This window comes from Entelurus aequoreus, linkage group LG20 (genome assembly GCF_033978785.1).
Source record: "Entelurus aequoreus isolate RoL-2023_Sb linkage group LG20, RoL_Eaeq_v1.1, whole genome shotgun sequence".
NCBI lineage: Eukaryota > Metazoa > Chordata > Actinopteri > Syngnathiformes > Syngnathidae > Entelurus > Entelurus aequoreus.
The window spans coordinates 35,381,346-35,399,462 of record NC_084750.1 but is presented as its reverse complement, the minus strand read 5'-3'; the positions used below and the strand labels follow the sequence as shown (position 1 = coordinate 35,399,462).

Below are 18,117 nucleotides of genomic sequence, written 5' to 3'. Positions count from 1 at the left end.
TTCGGGCCAAACATTACAATACCTCTTGTATTTACAGTGAAAGACGCAGCTGAAGAAAATAAATGACCAACAAAATATGTGTTCAGTTTTTGTAATTTGGGTTTTACTTGTTCTCTTTTTTCTTGTTCCTTGCGCTTTGCTGCTCACCGTTTGTCTCACCTACCTTGTACTCTTTGTTTACAAGTGACTGATGAAGTCTCATGGTGGACGGTTGATGACGATTCTACCCAAAATACACTTGGACTCGTGAAGTGAAATGTCAGAGTGAAAGTAAAGCCAGTTATAACAGCGCAACATTTACCGTATTTTTCGGACTATAATCGCAGTTTTTTCATAGTTTGGCCGGTGGTGTGACTTATACTCAGGAGCGACTTATGTGTGAAATTATTAACACATTACCGTAAAATATCAAATAATATTATTTAGTTCATTCACGTAAGAGACTAGACGTATAAGATTTCATCGGATTTAGCGATTAGGAGTGACAAATTGTTTGGTAAACGTATAGCATGTTCTATATGTTATAGTTATTTGAATGACTCTTAACATAATATGTTACGTTAACATACCAGGCACGTTCTCAGTTGCTTATTTATGCGTCATATAACGTACACTTATTCAGCCTGTTGTTCACTATTCTTTATTTATTTTAAATTGCCTTTCAAATGTCTATTCTTGATGTTGGGTTTTATCAAATAAATTTCCCCAAAAAATACGACTTATACTCTAGTGCGACTTATATATGCTTTTTCCCTTCTTTATTATGCATTTTCGGCAGGTGCGACTTATACTCCAGTGCGACTTATATTCCGAAAAATACAGTAATTCAATATTTTACACTACACAATTTTGAGCTTCTACAGGCTCTTTCGTCAACATGCATTTGTTTTGATTTGTTATCGTCCTATTTTAGTCATGGAAAAATAGATCAGTGATAACTAGAACGAACATTTTTAGTCATCAATTTCAACACAGCTCTCCCTTTAAGTTCTTCAGTGATTTGCGATTCAGTTGTCAAACAGTTTTGCTGCTTTATAGCTTGAATCTTAAATATGACTGACACATTGCTGAGCCAATGAGTGTGAAAACTCAGATTTGCATGTTGATGAGTGGTCTTTTGTCCTGACTTTTTTTAGCCCAAAAATCCTGGAATGCTCAGTAGTTAAAGCAAATATAGCTTTATTATCATATTTAAATCTGCTAAATGTAAGTTACATGAGACTCAAGCAGCTAATGTTGCACTTATGTCATTGGACTTAACCAATGAGGCAATAAACTTTCCAGTTGTATATAGTTTTATGATTTTACAGTCTTAAGTCGTTGTCAATATCCTCTTCTCAATGTACCCTAACCTCCAAGATGAATGACTTGCTTAGCAATCGTTCAAACATCCAACATCAGTCTTTTTTTACACTCAAACTTGCTTTAAGGATTTCCACTCAGGGACGCTGGTGTTTTATGTGCTTGCTTCCCCTTTGGCTCTATTAGGAGTCTGTTGTTTACAAAGTTTAAGCAGAGGTGATTAATTGGTCAGTGAGCTGATTAGACCCTTGAAAGTGATAGTCTACTGAAAAGGAAACTATCACGTATTTGGTCACATATTCAATACTGGCCAATTGCATCTGCTTAGTCATTCTGTTGATGACTTTCTAAAAATCTATAGGAAAAAAAACATAAATGAAATAATCCTTGATTTAAATGATTTATGATGCTTGAACAATTCCCAAGTAGTTTCACCTGCATATCACGTTGCACCTAATTTTCATTGTCTTTGCCGTATTATATTTAAATTGTTTGGTATAATAGCCGCACTACGTAGAGCAATGGTAGCGAGCCCGCTGAAGCACTAATGAAACAACTGAAGCAGGATGCTACAAAAATTAACTGGATGTGTGTAATTTTGAGCTTGTAAAACATTTTTATATTTTTATGATGGGTACATTGTATTATTTTGTGGTCAATCGTTTATGTAATTGATTCATAAATGGTTTAATAAGGGGCAGACAAAAACATTTCTTATTCTTGCTGTTCTTTCGCCATCTTGTTTTCTGTGCATGTTCATTGAAGGAATAAAGACAAATTAATTGTGATTTTTCAAATATAATCAAGCGGTTTTCTCAGATTACAACCATAGTCCAAAACATGTCACAGATGTTTGTCTGATTGCTAAATGTGTTTATAGTTGAATGCAGTAACAAGAACTAAAAAAAAATAAATGAATAAAAAAACCTCGAAAAACGCAAACCTCCGCTAGGCCTTGTCTCTCATTAGTTACTTTTAAATCATTGTGTATCCAGACAGTGATCCGATTCACCAGCAAAATCAAATCACTTGTTCTATCTTTAAACATTAGAATACTAGCTTTTTAAAACTTAATTTTGCAGGTACTGTAAAGCCATATTTTTGGTACTTGATACATGTTAACAGTTGGTAGGTTAGCACGCTAGTATTGGCATGCTAATTTTCTTAGTCAATTTTGCCAGTATACACACAAGTCATATATTTTAGTACTTTACACATGCTAACTTGTACATTAACATACTAGCTTTTTTATCACAATGGATGTTCTCATTTATCCAGGTCATTTTATTCTCAGGCTATTCAATCGATCGTAACTGGACTATTTAGTTTGTCTGAAAAAGATGTCTCTCATCCAAACAACAGGCTTCATTGGTTCATGTTCACTCATTTCAATTAGTCCGATTTTCTCTAAACGCTGTTTCCTAAGCCCCAACTAGAGTATAAATAGTTGGGCCTGGTCAGCCTTTTTTTTTAAAGTTAATTTTGTCGGTATATACTTAAGAGTAGTATATTTTGATACTTGACACATTTTAATAACTCTTAGCATGCTAATATTTTGTATTAACATTTGTTAGTTTTCCCTTAAATTCTTAACTGCGTTTGTATTGACTCAGATGGAGCCCACTACTGGCTAAATAGTATGCATGTGTAAATTCAGCTCGAGGATCCACAGTTTTGTTCAAACTGGGAATACTCGGAGCAAGTCCTGTGTCATGCGTTCCCACGGACTTGTGTGAACCTGAGTTGTATGGAATTACGAGGGCCCGTTGAAAGGATTTCTTTTTCATTATTCAATGGAATTGTTTTTGCGAGATTCCTTGGACTGGTTGACTGATATCATCGTAAACTGTTGTTGATAAACTAAAATCAAAACGGAAATTAGCCATTGCACATTTACTTGTGACTTGAAACAAGGAAAATGTGGCATGATAAAAGATTTCTGAAGCTATGGCAGTTGATGCGGTTTCCCTTCATTTGAGCATTTTAATTTAAATGTTTCTGTTTTCATGTTATTTCATACCTTTATACTACATTAGGTTGTATATTTTGCCTACAATGTCAAAGCTTTCGTACATGTGTAATTTCTCCCGGTGTCTATAACGATCCAAAAATGTTACGTTCTTCTGTAAAAATCCTAGTAATACTTTAATGCTTTTATATTTAAGCTTATTTTGCACTGAACAGGAAGTCACTATATGTTTTAATGTGTATCTACACAGTAGGTAGTTTATATTGCGTTTTTTTTAATGCTGCTTAGCAATAATGAGGACGCTTACAAAATGTGTTTTGACATAAACAGACAGTTTCTTTATAGGATTGAGCCCTTTTGTTACCAGATTTAATGCCTGGAAAAGTGGTTGACCATGTATAGGTGGAACTCAGAAAAATAGAATATTGTGCAAAAGTCCATTCATTTCAGCAGTTTCAGTGAAACTAATATGTGACACTCATTACATGCAAAGTGATATATGTCAAGCCTTTATTTGTTACAATTTTTATGACGGCTTATAGTTTTTAAAAATCCAAAATGTTCTGTCATTTTCGATTTGAGGTTTTCCTAAGCTGTAAACCATAGTCATCAAAATTATATCAATAGAAGGCTTGAAAAATATATTGAGTTACAAGGAATGAGCCTATATCAATAATAATTTCACCCTGTAAATCTTCCAGCTGGAATAAAGGAACCTTTGCACGATATTCTAATTTTTTTAGTTCCACCTGTATGTTGACATTTTAGTACTAAAAGAACACGGTGGATCAGGACTTGATGGTTGTTTGTCCATATTTGTGGGGCTGACATAAGCAAGTATTAAAATGGAAACCTTAAATTGCAGCACAGTTGCATATATTTTTTTAGTGTGGAAAACTTTTGTATTTTAAATGTTTTATAAACATGCTGAAAATGCATATGGTCTTTTCCTTACTTAAGCACAGCAGCTTGTATCCTCGTATTCTTTTGGGAAAGCGGTTGCTTTTAACCTGCATTTGAATGTCTTTGTTTAATTTATGTTAACTGAGGGAGCTTTGCTGGCTAATTAGCATAAGTATATCTTGGTAACATTCCATCTCCTTGGTATATATATTCCTGTTTGCATGAAACATGACAATTGCCTTCCCTTTGTCCTGCCAAGAGCTCACTTTGCATATAATGACTTGTATCAGATCCGTCGCCCTTCATCTAAGCTTAGAACAGCTGAAGCCACATGAACAAGCTATGCATTGGAGAAAGGCTTCTGACTACCGTAATTTCCGGACTATAAGCCGCACCTGACTATAAGCCGCACCAGCTAAATTTAGGGGAAAATACAGATTGCTCCATATATAAGCCGCACCCGACTATAAGCCGCAGGGTTTTGATGTGTAATTACCGTAGTATATAGGGGTTCCTGCTACCACGGAGGGGATTGTCGGGACAGAGATGACTGTTTGGGAACGCAAAGTGTCCCATTTATTAATAATAAATCTTTCAATCATTCAATCAAACTTTCACATCTTTGACATGGCGAACAGCATTCGTGCAGAGTACAAATAATACAACGTGCAAAGTAATACAAAGTGCTCGCTCGCCTGTACGTTATCAAAATAACCAGCCTACCGGTATATGAAAAGTCAGTCTTTAATCATTGTGTCATCGTCTTCCTCCTGCGTACTAAAACCACCGAAATCCTCTTTGTCAGTGTCGGAGAAGAACAGGCCGTAAATAAGCCGCACCCTTGTATAAGCCGCAGGGACCAGAACGAGGGGAAAAAGTAGCGGCTTATAGTCCGGAAATTACTGTATATACATACATTTTCGTCTTTTTAGCAGTAGTCTATTGTGTTGCTTTTTTCATTCTGGTATTTGACGGTGTTCCAACTGCCTTGGCTTAACTGTAGAAGAGAAGTGTGGGAGATCTCTTAGCTCAATTTTGTGCATTTTTGCATCTCAGCACATGCCACTAATTTGAACATAGGGCTGGGCGACTGTATGATCGATGATTGTGATATATTTCAGGTTAATTACAGTGATCAGCTGTGAGCATATTAAACTCAATCAAACATGGTGGAAACGTTCATGGCAACAGCCAATTAGTCACCTTATTCCAGCTTCACTTCTTGGTTAAAGTTGCTAAATAAAAGTGCAGCGAAATAAATAATAGCTGTGACTTTGTTTTTCCCAAACGATAATGCTATTAAGAAAAAAACTAACTCTGTGTCGATTGTGTGGCAGTAGTTTGTGATGTAGAGCGAATCAAGCTATTGCACAAGGTATTTACAGAAGGTATATGCCAATCCATCGGCCACCGATTAGTATCGAATGATAGTCGTGAAAAAGGTATGTGGTTTGCAAATGCTGAGTTATGCCTTTTAATGCTGATCACAAACTCCATCACTTCTGGCTGACACTATTTTTTTTTAGTCCCCCCGGCTGTCAAGCGGGTCTCAGCTAATTATGTATTTTCAAACACAGTGATGAGCCTCTCCCCAAAGCTAATAATACTGATCTCCATTACAGAAAATTAAGTGGATTTATTAGTGTCTTACATAACACTATCATTGGAGGACAAGGTTAAACATATGTTTCACACCAAGAGAAAGCCAGGAGCTGGCATGCTAATAGTCAAGCTAACCGCTAACCTAGCTTGAAACAACACAAGAAATAAGTGCTTAGTAAAGTTCAAGAAGTGTAATTGGAACCAAGTTACAGCAAGAAGTTAACAGCTCTTGGTATGAAATCAACAAGTGTATTTATAAGAGTCCAAAGACAGAATAATATAACAATAGCTGTTGGTGTGTCAGCATTGTCATGGTCAGTACACGGCACGCACAAGTAAAGCGGATCATCCATAAATTAGTGGTGTCGATACTGAGGGTGGTGTCAGTATATAATACTAGCTACAGTGAAACAATAATAAAATAACACGTTTTGTTGTTTTCCTTAATTTTTTACACAGAATGACTTTGAGGGCAAACATCAAAAGATTTAAAAGAAACAATTGTATTTATTAAAAAAAAAATAAAGTAGTATAATTATGTTGCTATTGTTATTTGTTACACAGTCAATAGCACTCACCATAAATACATTGAAAAATCTACTGTTTATACATTTAGTCGGTATTGGTATCGGCCAGGGCAGCACGGTGGAACAGGGGTTAGTGCATGTGCCTCACAATACGAAGGTCCTGAGTAGTCCTGAGTTCAATCCCAGGCTCGGAATCTTTCTGTGTGGAGTTTGCATGTTCTCCCCGTGACTGCGTGGGTTCCCTCAGGGTACTCCGGCTTCCACCTCCCACCTTCAAAAACATGCACCTGGGGATAGGTTGATTAGCAACACTAAAGTGGCCCTAGTGTGTGAATGTGAGTGTGAATGTTGTCTGTCTATCTGTGTTGGCCCTGCGATGAGGTAGCGACTTGTCAAGGGTGTACCCCGCCTTCCGCCCGAGTGCAGCTGAGATAGGCTCCAGCACCCACCGCTACCCCGAAAGGGACAAGCGGTAGAAAATGGATGGATGGTATCGGCCAATCTTACTCATGGACGATCGGTATCAGAATTGGCAGCATAAAACCCTGATTGGAACATCCCTTATAGACAGTTTGTAGGTCAATATATCGTTGAACAACATTTTTTATCGGCCAAGACCTACGTGCCACTTCCTCTTTCAGTTTTGGTTATGTTACATGCGGGAACTTCTTTTTCCTCTCTTTTTCATTCAATCCCAGCAGTGAGTCTTTAAAGGTTGTTAGTGACCTACTTAGAGCAATAATCACTTTTTGTTTACAGCGTAATAGTGTTTGTGTTATTGATAGTTTTACATCGAATTCAGAATTTGAGCTGTGCCATTTTGTAAACAGCGTCTGACTGCTAAGGAAATAACTATCATGGCTAATTTGAGACCACAATAAAATTGACGTTTGTTGCGTACACGTATTTACCTGCCATTCTTTGTATCATGTTCTTTCTATACATAAGTTAGAGACTTTGAGTTTGTTTCATTGGATGACACAGTGGTGATAAGATAGTTTTTTTAGACACTATATCAAACTAAACACATTTAGATCACTGTGTTTACATAACATGCAAATGTAAAGTTGATGATCTGATGAAGTTCTTCTCTGACAGGAACCCAGATTGGTCAATACTTCCATACACCGGCTTCGGAGTTAAATATGTAATAATTATCAAAAAAAATAAGTCTCTGAGGCACTAAAGCTAGTATTTACCATATAACCTGAAAAATGTATTTCTACCTAGAGTAATAGTTAATTTTTGATATGTCTATAGTTTTTTATTTTACATTACAATTAGTTACATTTACTATCTTCCAGTTAGAACTGGCCCTTTGATGGCACCTGTAATGCTGATATGAGTTAGACACCTCTGCCTTAGAGCAACTGGCACCACCAAAAAAGCTCACATTGAATATGAGATGTGCCTTCCCCTAAAGAACAAAACAAATCACCTTACCCATTCTGTCTGTCCCTAAAACTTCTTGAAAGCACACCACAGTCTTGGAAACTGTTTTTGGCATGTCAGCGGACAGTTTTGTATTTGGCAAACAATGCGACCAAAATAAAAATGGCCTTCTGTGCACTGCAATATTCTTTCAATATTCTTTCTCTCTTTTGTCTGTTTCTTCAGGTTCAACTACAGATCAACACATCATCTCACAACCAATGGTTTCTATGAGTTTCTCAACTGGTTTGATGAAAGAGCATGGTACCCCTTGGGAAGGATTGTTGGTGGCACAGTAAGTCCCGCCAAAACAAAATGCTGTCACGCTCTGAATAACTCAGATTTAAAGGCGTTTTTACAAGCTTTTGTTTCATTGCTTGCATTGCATATGAATTACATAAGATCGTAGAGTGACGCACGCTGAATTTTACATTATGTTGTTGTCACGGGGCTGCAGTGGTGCAGTCTTGTTCATTCCTGATGGCAGGGGTGTTAAAAATGGACGTGGGGGCCCGGCTTGTTATTTATTGGCCCTTGGCATAGTCCAAAAATCCATTATTAATGCAATATGTTAGGGTTACGCGATATTGACGATATAAATTATATAAATTTGACTCACGATAGAGCTTTTATTACTATTGTTGTGATAATTAGGGATGTAAAGCTCTTTGCGATGTTCGATTCGCATCTCAAAACATGGGTTACAACGCGATTCAAAAACAATGTATTTATAAAACAGAACGATTTGATGCGATTCGATTTAGTGTATGGAGGATTCGATACTGTGTATGATTTATTCAATTATATGGTTAACATCACGGGGCTGCAGTGGTAGACTTAAATCCAGTTTGACGAAATAAGAGTCTCAGTAAAATTACTTACACATACCGTATACGTCGCACCGGCCGAAAATGCACAATAAAGAAGAAAAAAAACATATATACGTCGCACTGGAGTATAAGTCGCATTTTTGGGGGAAATTTATTTGATAAAATCCCACACCAAGAATAGACATTTGAAAGGCAATTTATAACATATAAAGAATAGTGAACAACAGGCTGAATAAGTGTACGTTGTATGACGCACAAATAACCAACTGAGAACGTGCCTGGTATGTTAACGTAACATATTATGGTAAGAGTCATTCAAATAACTATAACATAAAGAACATGCTATACGTTTACCAAACAATCTGTCACTCCCGATCGCTAAATAACATGAAATCTTCCTCCCCGGTGTCGCTCCTGGTATGCCCCGCTAGCGTCCATTCTTTCTGCTGCTCCATCGCCGTTTTCTGCTGCATATTCACTACGTCCAGCTTGTAATCTGCAGTATATGATTTCCTTTTCGGTGCCATTTTAGTTCAGTCCTTCTCAGTTTTTATAAGTTACTGCCAACGTTGATGTGATCCATTTTAATAGCTCTGGCAGTAGCGTATAGCATATAGCAGTTAGCATTCCAAAACCCCCAATGCACTTCTGCCATGACCCGCCCCCGCCGAATTCTTATTGGTTGGCGTGTGAGTGACGATTGCTGACGTGTGTGTGACGATGGCTGCCATTTGCTTTGTCGGTCACGCGAATGACATAAATATTATTATTTGATATTTTACGGTAATGTGTTAATAATTTCACACATAAGTTGCTCCGGAGTATACATCGCACCCACGGCCAAACTATGAAAAAAACTGCGACTTATAGTCCGAAAAATACGGACATGTACACATACAAATTTGTCCGATTTCTTAAATAGTTTGGCTCGAAGGAAGCATCCTACAACTCGAGGAAACATCTTAGTCTGATCATGTTTGGCTTTTGAGAAACCAGACTAACACACCTAGGTTATGCAATTGGAAACCAGGGGCCGTATTTATCAAGCTTCTTAGAATTACTCCTAAGAAGTCTGCTAAGAGTTGACTTATGAGCAAAGAAATTCTTTGCTGAAAGCTGCACTTAAAAGTTAGTTATCAAGCGTCTTACTCACACTTTCAGCAAAGTGTAGGACTGAATCTTAAGTGTCACACTCAGAGCTGAATTACGACATTACTATGTGCCGTAAACAGAATTTTAGGTGACGTCTTTTCTGTGTCCATAGAAATGACCAATCACGGAAGGGAATCCCTTGTCTAAGAATAAAGAAATATCTTAGAAATATTTAAGTGGACAATGGGAGTGTATATTTTGACAATAAACTACAAAATAATACAAAACAAACAATATTGGCAATGAATCAAAAATAAATGTTTCCTTTTTGTTCCACCTTTCCTGCTTCCTGCTCACAGACCGTAGTCGAAGAGCGCAGGGGAGACACTTCTCCAGGGCCGATGTATGCTCGGGGCAACACCCTTCACTTTACCCGGCAGTGGGACGACTTTAGGGTGAATGATGAGTCTGGCGATTAGTTGCAAATCTTGCTTTGATTGCTTGCACACAGCCAATCCAACACAAAACAAACTAGTCCCCGCCCGCACTCACGCTACCGCTCCCTCTCTTCTCTCGCCCACACACTCACTGACGTCACTCAACTCACATGCTGTCACCTATTAAAGGGCCACACACACACATACGCTACTCTCATAACATTTTATTTCCAATTCATTAATTAGGCAACTAATTTGAAACTGGTATGGGTGGCTCTATATATACTAGCCCACTGCAGCCACATGCAGAAATCAACATGGAGTCGAAAATTATTAAATCTGTGACACAAATAATACCCGCTCTGTCTAAACGATACCGTTTGATCAGCTGCTCGTCATCAAACAAAGCCAGGACATCCTTCCGCTCCCTGAACGTTCGCGCACGTCTCTCTGGCCTCAGTGCCATCCCCCGCTGGCAACTCCTAACCACTTAGGACACCTCTGAAGGTCTCTTAAATATCGTGGAGAGTAGGAGTGATTCTTAAACTTAAGAAAGTTGATAAATAGCTTTTATTCTTAAAGTGAGAGTAGGACTAAATTTCTCAAATTCTCAGGACTTAAGTGTAAAATGGCACTCTAAGACGCTTGATAAATACAGCCCCAGATCTCTCGAGTGGGTGTGTGCTGCCAAAGGGTACTCTTCGTATCGTGCGTGCGCTATTCTCGATGCACGGGATGTAACAAGGAATATAGGATACCGTTTAATCAAAACATAGGCAACTACTGGAATAAAAAGGAGACTTGATTAATTAATCATTTTGAAGTGCATCGATGGAGTAAAAAAAAAAGAAACCGGTACAACTAGGAAGGTAGCTAAGGAATCGAAGAACGGAGACACATGCAGACTCCTGGACGAAATACGAATGAGATGGAAGAGAATGAAGCAAGTGTTGTATATTACAAAGCAAAGAAGAAAGCGAACATTTCTTGATGCTGTCTGCTATTTAACATCAACACAGCTATTAGAAACTTGATATTTGTCATCTGTGCCAATATTACACCGGACATCAGGTACAACTACAACAAAGATGCTTTGTTTTGGTGTGATGTCATATATCAACCGGAAAAGTAATACATTAATCTGTGCTAAAAGGAATTAAGCGCCCCCCAGGGCACAGGAGGCACATGGCATATGACCAATTAGGGCATTAGAGTGTGTCCATGGACACTGGGATTTCACATGTTGGTGTAAAAATACAAAAAAAACTAACTATTTGAGTAGTCAGACTAATTTAGTGCATGGAAACATAATCACGGTTGATCAGTCAGTTTACACAGTTATTCTCATCTTTAAGAATGTGCCAAGTCTCGTTGTACATTCAGGCCTTGACATTTGTATCCATATAGTCAACGTGTTACGTGATTTCAGTCAGACTTTAGTCTTTTTTATTTGCCGTTTTTGTAATGTGTCCTAATCTTTTACCATTTTTTTTACAATTGTGCTGCCTCTTCATTTTTCTTCATTTTCAAAAGAATATCCTCCTTTTGCCTGGACCAGTCATTTAATTTCCATTTCACTACCACCCACCCTCCACTCTGCAGAGAGGAACTGCCAGACACGCTTTCTCTTTTAAGATATTAAAGAAAGGATTCTTATCGTCCAACAGAACACTATAGAGGCAAAGAATAAACCTTTGGGGCCCTAAGGATGATGACACCATTGCATTTAGGGTTAGGCTTGTGGAGTTTGTTGCGTGCGTTTTTGTAATGCAACATTTACTTAATGCACTAAATGAATGCAATTTGGTGAGAAGAGTTGATAAATTATGCACAGCACAGAGTCTTATCCATTAATCCAAAGAACAAAGCTGAGGCAACATGAACATTTCTCTGCAATGTAGGACCTGTTTAATAGAAATTAAAATGTAGTAGGATGACTTGCAATTATCTTGATATTAATAATCCATTGAGCAAGCCACCGTGCAAGCCATGTGTGATTTGTATTGTACAAGACCAAGCTCTGGTCTCCTAGGCGCTGGCCAATTAAAGATTAAAACAGGAGTTGATGAACAGCAAGGCAAAATGCATAGATTGCTGATAATATGAACACACATCGAGGACATTGCTGACATGTTTAACTAAGAACTCCTTTACTCAAGGCCAACAATGTACTGCCTAGAATTATAGTTGGATCAGCCAGGCATTACTACTTTAATTATATACTTGATTCAGCTAAGAGATGTCATTTGGGACTGGAGGTTGCAGGCATATTTGTTTAATGTTGAAAACAAATTAACTATTAATTTAAGTATTGGCATTTAGGACTGGAGGTTGCAGGCGTATTTGTTTAATGTTGAAAACAAATTAACTATTCATTTAAATATTGGTATTTTTTCGGGTTTATTTAGTCGACAACAGCCTTTTTAAACACTGATGAAAGATCATCTTAAAGGCCTACTGAAATGAATTTTTTTTATTTAAACGGGGATAGCAGATCTATTCTATGTGTCATACTTGATCATTTCGCGATATTGCCATATTTTTGCTGAAAGGATTTAGTATAGAACAACGACGATAAAGATTGCAACTTTTGGTATCTGATAAAAAAAGGCTTGCCCCTACCGGAAGTAGCGTGACGTAGTCAGTTGAACATATACGCAAAGTTCCCTATTGTTTACAATGATGGCCGCATGAAGTGAGAGAGATTCGGACCGAGAAAGCGACAATTTCCCCATTAATTTGAGCGAGGATGAAAGATTTGTGGATGAGTAAAGTGCAAGTGAAGGACTAGTGGGGAGTTGAAGCTATTCAGATAGGGAAGATGCTGTGAGAGCCGGGGGTGACCTGATATTCAGCTGGGAATGACTACAACAGTAAATAAACACAAGACATATATATACTCTATTAGCCACAACACAACCAGGCTTATATTTAATATGCCACAAATTAATCCTGCATAAAAACACCTGCGTGTTTGTTATGCTAGCTCCTAGCTCCTCTGCTAGCTCCTAGCTCCATAGAACACGCCAATACAATTCAAACACCTGATCAACACACACAATCACTCAGCCCAAAAGACCGTTTACCTAACCCAAGGTTCATAAAGCTTATATATTTTTAAAAAGTTACGTACGTGACGCGCACATACGGTCAAGTTATCGAATGTTTAGCAGCCAAGGCTGCATACTCACGGTACCTGATATTCAGCTAGGAATGACTACAACAGTAAATAAACACAAGACATATATTTACTCTATTAGCCACAACACAACCAGGCTTATATTTAATATGCCACAAATTAATCCTGCATAATAACACCTGCGTGTTTGTTATGCTAGCTCCTAGCTCCTCTGCTAGCTCCTAGCTCCATAGAACACGCCAATACAATTCAAACACTTGATCAACACACACAATCACTCAGCCCAAAAGACCGTTCACCTAACCCAAGTTTCATAAAGCTTATATATTTTTAAAAAGTTACGTACGTGACGCGCACTTACGGTACGGTACGTGTTATGCTAGCTCCTAGCTCCTCTGCTAGCTCCTAGCTCCATAGAACACGCCAATACAATTCAAACACATGATCAACACACACAATCACTCAGCCCAAAAGACCGTTCACCTAACCCAAGGTTCATAAAGCTTATATATTTTAAAAAAGTTACGTACATACGCAAAAAAAGCCAAAGCTGCATACTCACAGTAGCACGTCTGCGTCTTTGTCATCCAAATCAAAGTAATCCTGGTAAGTGTCTGTGTTGTCCCAGTTCTCTACAGGCGTCTGTGTATCCAAATCAAAAGTCCTCCTGGTTAGAGTCTCTGTTATCCGAGTTCTTCCATCTTGACTGCATCTTTCGGGAATGTAAACAAAGAAGCGCCGGCTGTGTACTGTTGTGGCTGACTACGTTCGAAAAATACGTCCATTTCGCACCGACAACTTTCTTCTTTGCTTGCTCGGCTTCCTTCTCCATAATGCAATGAACATGATTGAAACAGATTCACGAACACAGATGTCCAGAATACTGTGGAATTATGAAATGAAAACAGAGCTTTTTCGTATCGGCTTCAATGTGGAAGGCATACCCGTGTTCGTCGGGCTACGTCACACGCATACGTCATCCGCAGAGGCGTTTCGAACCGGAAGTTTAGCGGCAAATTTAAAATGTCACTTTATAAGTTAACCCGGCCGTATTGGCATGTGTTATAATGTTAAGATTTCATCATTGATATATAAACTATCAGACTGCGTGGTCGGTAGTAGTGGGTTTCAGTAGGCCTTTAAGGTGCTTAGGTTAGAAATTGCATTGCTTGCACCTTATTGTGAGTCTCCATATATAGTGTAGAGCTGCTCCCCAAATGAATAGTAATCATCTGTATTTCGGCAAATGAAATGCATTTCTTAGTATCTTAGGTATCATTATTAAGTATCATTATCTAGTATTGAGACAGTGCTAAACATACCAAGAGCAAGCTGGAGCAGGCATGCTTAATTGCTAAGCTAGTCACTCAGCTACTGTAACTGGAAACAACAAAAGAAATGTAAAGGGGAAGACATGTAGATGGAACACATTGCAGTAGAAAGTAAGCAGATATTCACAGGAAATTCATAAATGCAATAATAACAGATAGAGAGGATAATATAACACATTTTGGTGTGTCAGCATTGTCACAGTCAGTACTTGACACGTAAGAGGAGAGCGGCTCAATCCGTTTGTTTGTGGTATAGATACCAAGGGTAATATCAGTATATCATCAATGCTATGATTAGAATACTAATTTGTATTTTCTCCAAATTATTTTTTTAGATTTTGTTCCTGTTACAAACTTTTATAATAGTTTAGAATAATTCCCTGGACACAAGATGACTTTTAGGACAAAAAGGCAGCATAAATCCGGAGAGGAACACCCCTAGTAAACATTTTTAAACAAGTCATGTTTTGTTTAAGCTATGGAATGGCCTTATGGCTTGAAATCATTATTCCAATATACATTGCTGCATTTTGTATGTAATGCCAGTTTGTATCACAATATTGTATCTGGCATATATGATAGGATAGACTTTATTTATCCCACATTGAGTAAATTATGTGGTTGCAGTGCATATACAAAAAGTTCACAAAAGATAAAGACGTATGAAAACAAGAAGGGAAAATCAACATGTATAGAACACAGAGCTGATACAACCAGCTGCAATGGCTCCATACAGCTACAAAAGTAAAACGCAAGGAAAAAAACATAAATTGAGCAATAAATAATACATATTGCGCACATGCAACATGCCCACGCACATTTTTTCCCCGAAAAAGTTCAATATAAATATTATCTACATATTAGCGACATATTATCTGGCGTTTTGTTTCACAATATTATGCAAAACCAACTTTTCTTACCTTTTGGTACCTGCTGATGTGTATTTGAGATCTGCATAAGTCCTGAAAATTTGCGCACGTCCGCCACTGTAGTCCGTGACAACATTGTAGTCTATAAGCTTCTTCTTTTTCACTATCTTCTTGTTATGGGGCATTCATCCGCCGCTGAAGTTCTAACTTATATCTCGCTATGGAAGCGCTAAAAACTACCAGTGTAGTGGGTTTACATAATTCACCCACGGAACTTAAGTTATTAGAGAGTTCGGTTGGACGTTTTTTCACGGGACACATTTTTGGCGTTGTTTCACTGGTGAACCACGGATTAGAAGATGCTGCTCCGTTGTTGATTTAAGTTAGTCTGAATATCATTAAAACAGTTAGCTCCATCTTTTGACACTTCTTCAACTCCCGTCCTTGCTCGCTACATCGCTACAACAAAGATGATGGGGAGAAGACGCTGTCGAAGGTGAGCCACGTAAATAAGACCGCCCACAAAACGGCGCATCCTGAAGCAACTGTCAGAAAGCGACTTTAAGATGGTCTATAGAACATAATATAAGAAACATTTTGACCAAGAAACCACCATTACATGTTATGAAGACCACAAGGAAGTGTTTTTAGTTTAGAAAAACATCATAATATGACCCCTTTAATGCGCCTTATAATTCGTTGCGCCTTTTGTATGAAAAAAGACCTGAATAGACCCGCTCATCGGCAGTGTGCCTTATGGTCCAGAAAATCCGGTACTGTTCAATGATTTATTCAGTTAAGGGATGCACAATATATATATATTTTTTACAAACTCTTTCTGAAAACTTAAGTATTATGTTTTAAGTATAGGTTTAACTGTATACTTTGTGCACACCTTTCTTAAAGGTTGGCTTTGGGGCAGCTTCTTTAGGAGCGGCGGTGTCTTTGTGGATTGTGGAGTTTCAGGTGGCTGGTAAGGTTAGATGTGTTGAAACACCATCTTGTTTGCCTCCTCGCATAATGTTTGCAAAACCATTTGTCGCAAAGAAGAAGCTCTGCAACCGTGAAATTGTCCCACAACATAGACGCCATCTTTGTTTACCGTACTATTTTTGTGAGCTCAGGGGAAGTTTGTGACGTGCTGTTTACAGCACGAGCAGGAGAAAAGGGCTGCTGGATTTTCTCACCTACAACACAGCACGGGTAATCTCGCCTCATTGGAGCTTTTGTTTTAATCGGTTATCGTAGCTATTTTTTTATGTTATGGGATTCATCAGGATGGCGTAAAAATTTCGGCCTGATAATTATCTTTCAGATATTTATCGTTCACCCCTAGTTCAGTTGTTACATTGACTGCTGTAGCTAAAATAAACACACAAACAAATCATTCTTTTTTATCAGTAACACCTCTCCCTCTCTCCCCCCTCTACACAGGTGTACCCAGGACTAATGGTGACTGCTGGGCTCATCCACTATGTGCTCAACTTGCTTAATATCACGGTCCACATTCGAGACGTGTGCGTCTTCCTGGCACCTGTATTCAGCGGCCTCACTGCCATCTCCACGTTCCTGCTGACACGGGAGCTGTGGAACCAGGGTGCAGGGCTGCTGGCAGCCTGCTTCATTGCCATTGTTCCTGGCTACATCTCTCGCTCTGTCGCTGGCTCATTTGACAATGAGGGCATTGCCATCTTTGCCCTTCAGTTCACCTACTACCTCTGGGTATGTATGCTTGATATAATTCTTGCTAATTGGTTGATTTAGAATGCATGGATGAAGCGATTATGTCTTGGTCCGCTATTATACATTATCAAAATAATAAAACAAAACACCCAAGGTGAGCTACTTAAAATGGGGTATTTATTAAAGCTCTGTAATTATTACCTAGGTTGCTACTTTTGCATGAATCCAAAAGTGTATTTTTGATACAAAGTATTTTAATCTCTGTTTGTATAGCGATATATGAATCTTCAGTGCTTTGTTGGGTTTCAACACACAGGTTTTGTTTTTACTGTCGAAAATGTGGTCCCGTTTGATGTTGTTTGGCCTCACATGATGAATAATACATCAAAAGTCTTGAAAGATACACAGGGTTTTTTCTATGCTGACCGAGAGGAGTCCCAGTCACTAGAATACAATAGAGAATGTAGTTGAATATGCCAGCTCAATCAGGCTACTTTTAATTTAACCGTAAAGTATAATTTTGTATATAGTTTACAATTAAAATTAATGTTCTTGTTCTAGTGTGTATTTTTGATGCAATGATAGTTTGTAAATTGGCATACATGAAGATGTTTCTTTTGCAGCACACTTAAAGAATAGTAGTTCCATTGACACAATGGATTTCTAAATCATTGAATATTTGTGTGCCACTTATCTAGCAGAGCCTTGTCCAATTATTTCATTTATATCAGCAACTGCGATCACTAGAGGTGGGAATTTTTGGGGCCCCTCACGAGTCGATTACAATTCAGGAGCTACGATTTGATTAGAAATCGATTATTGCTGCATCTTTAATTTATATTGGTGCAGTTATACATTTTTTGTTTCACTAAATAAGCATTCATCACTTGCAACTTTTAAAAACAGTGTATTTGTAATAAACAGTTAAATTATAACCCATCACATTTATTAAATTAATGGAAATGTGTGCAAAACTGGAACACAAGTGCCCTATAATAAAGG

At 38.0% G+C, this 18,117-nt stretch overlaps 1 protein-coding gene across 1 annotated transcript in view; it reads left to right on the top strand.

Annotated features, from left to right (window-relative positions):
* The window catches only part of stt3b (STT3 oligosaccharyltransferase complex catalytic subunit B), a 128,760-nt gene that overhangs the window by 40,909 nt on the left and 69,734 nt on the right, over positions 1-18,117 (top strand). Inside the window, exons 2-3 of the mRNA XM_062030022.1 lie at positions 7,921-8,029; positions 16,867-17,154. Coding sequence (XP_061886006.1) covers positions 7,921-8,029; positions 16,867-17,154 — 397 coding nt within the window. The remainder of the gene's footprint in view (positions 1-7,920; positions 8,030-16,866; positions 17,155-18,117) is intronic.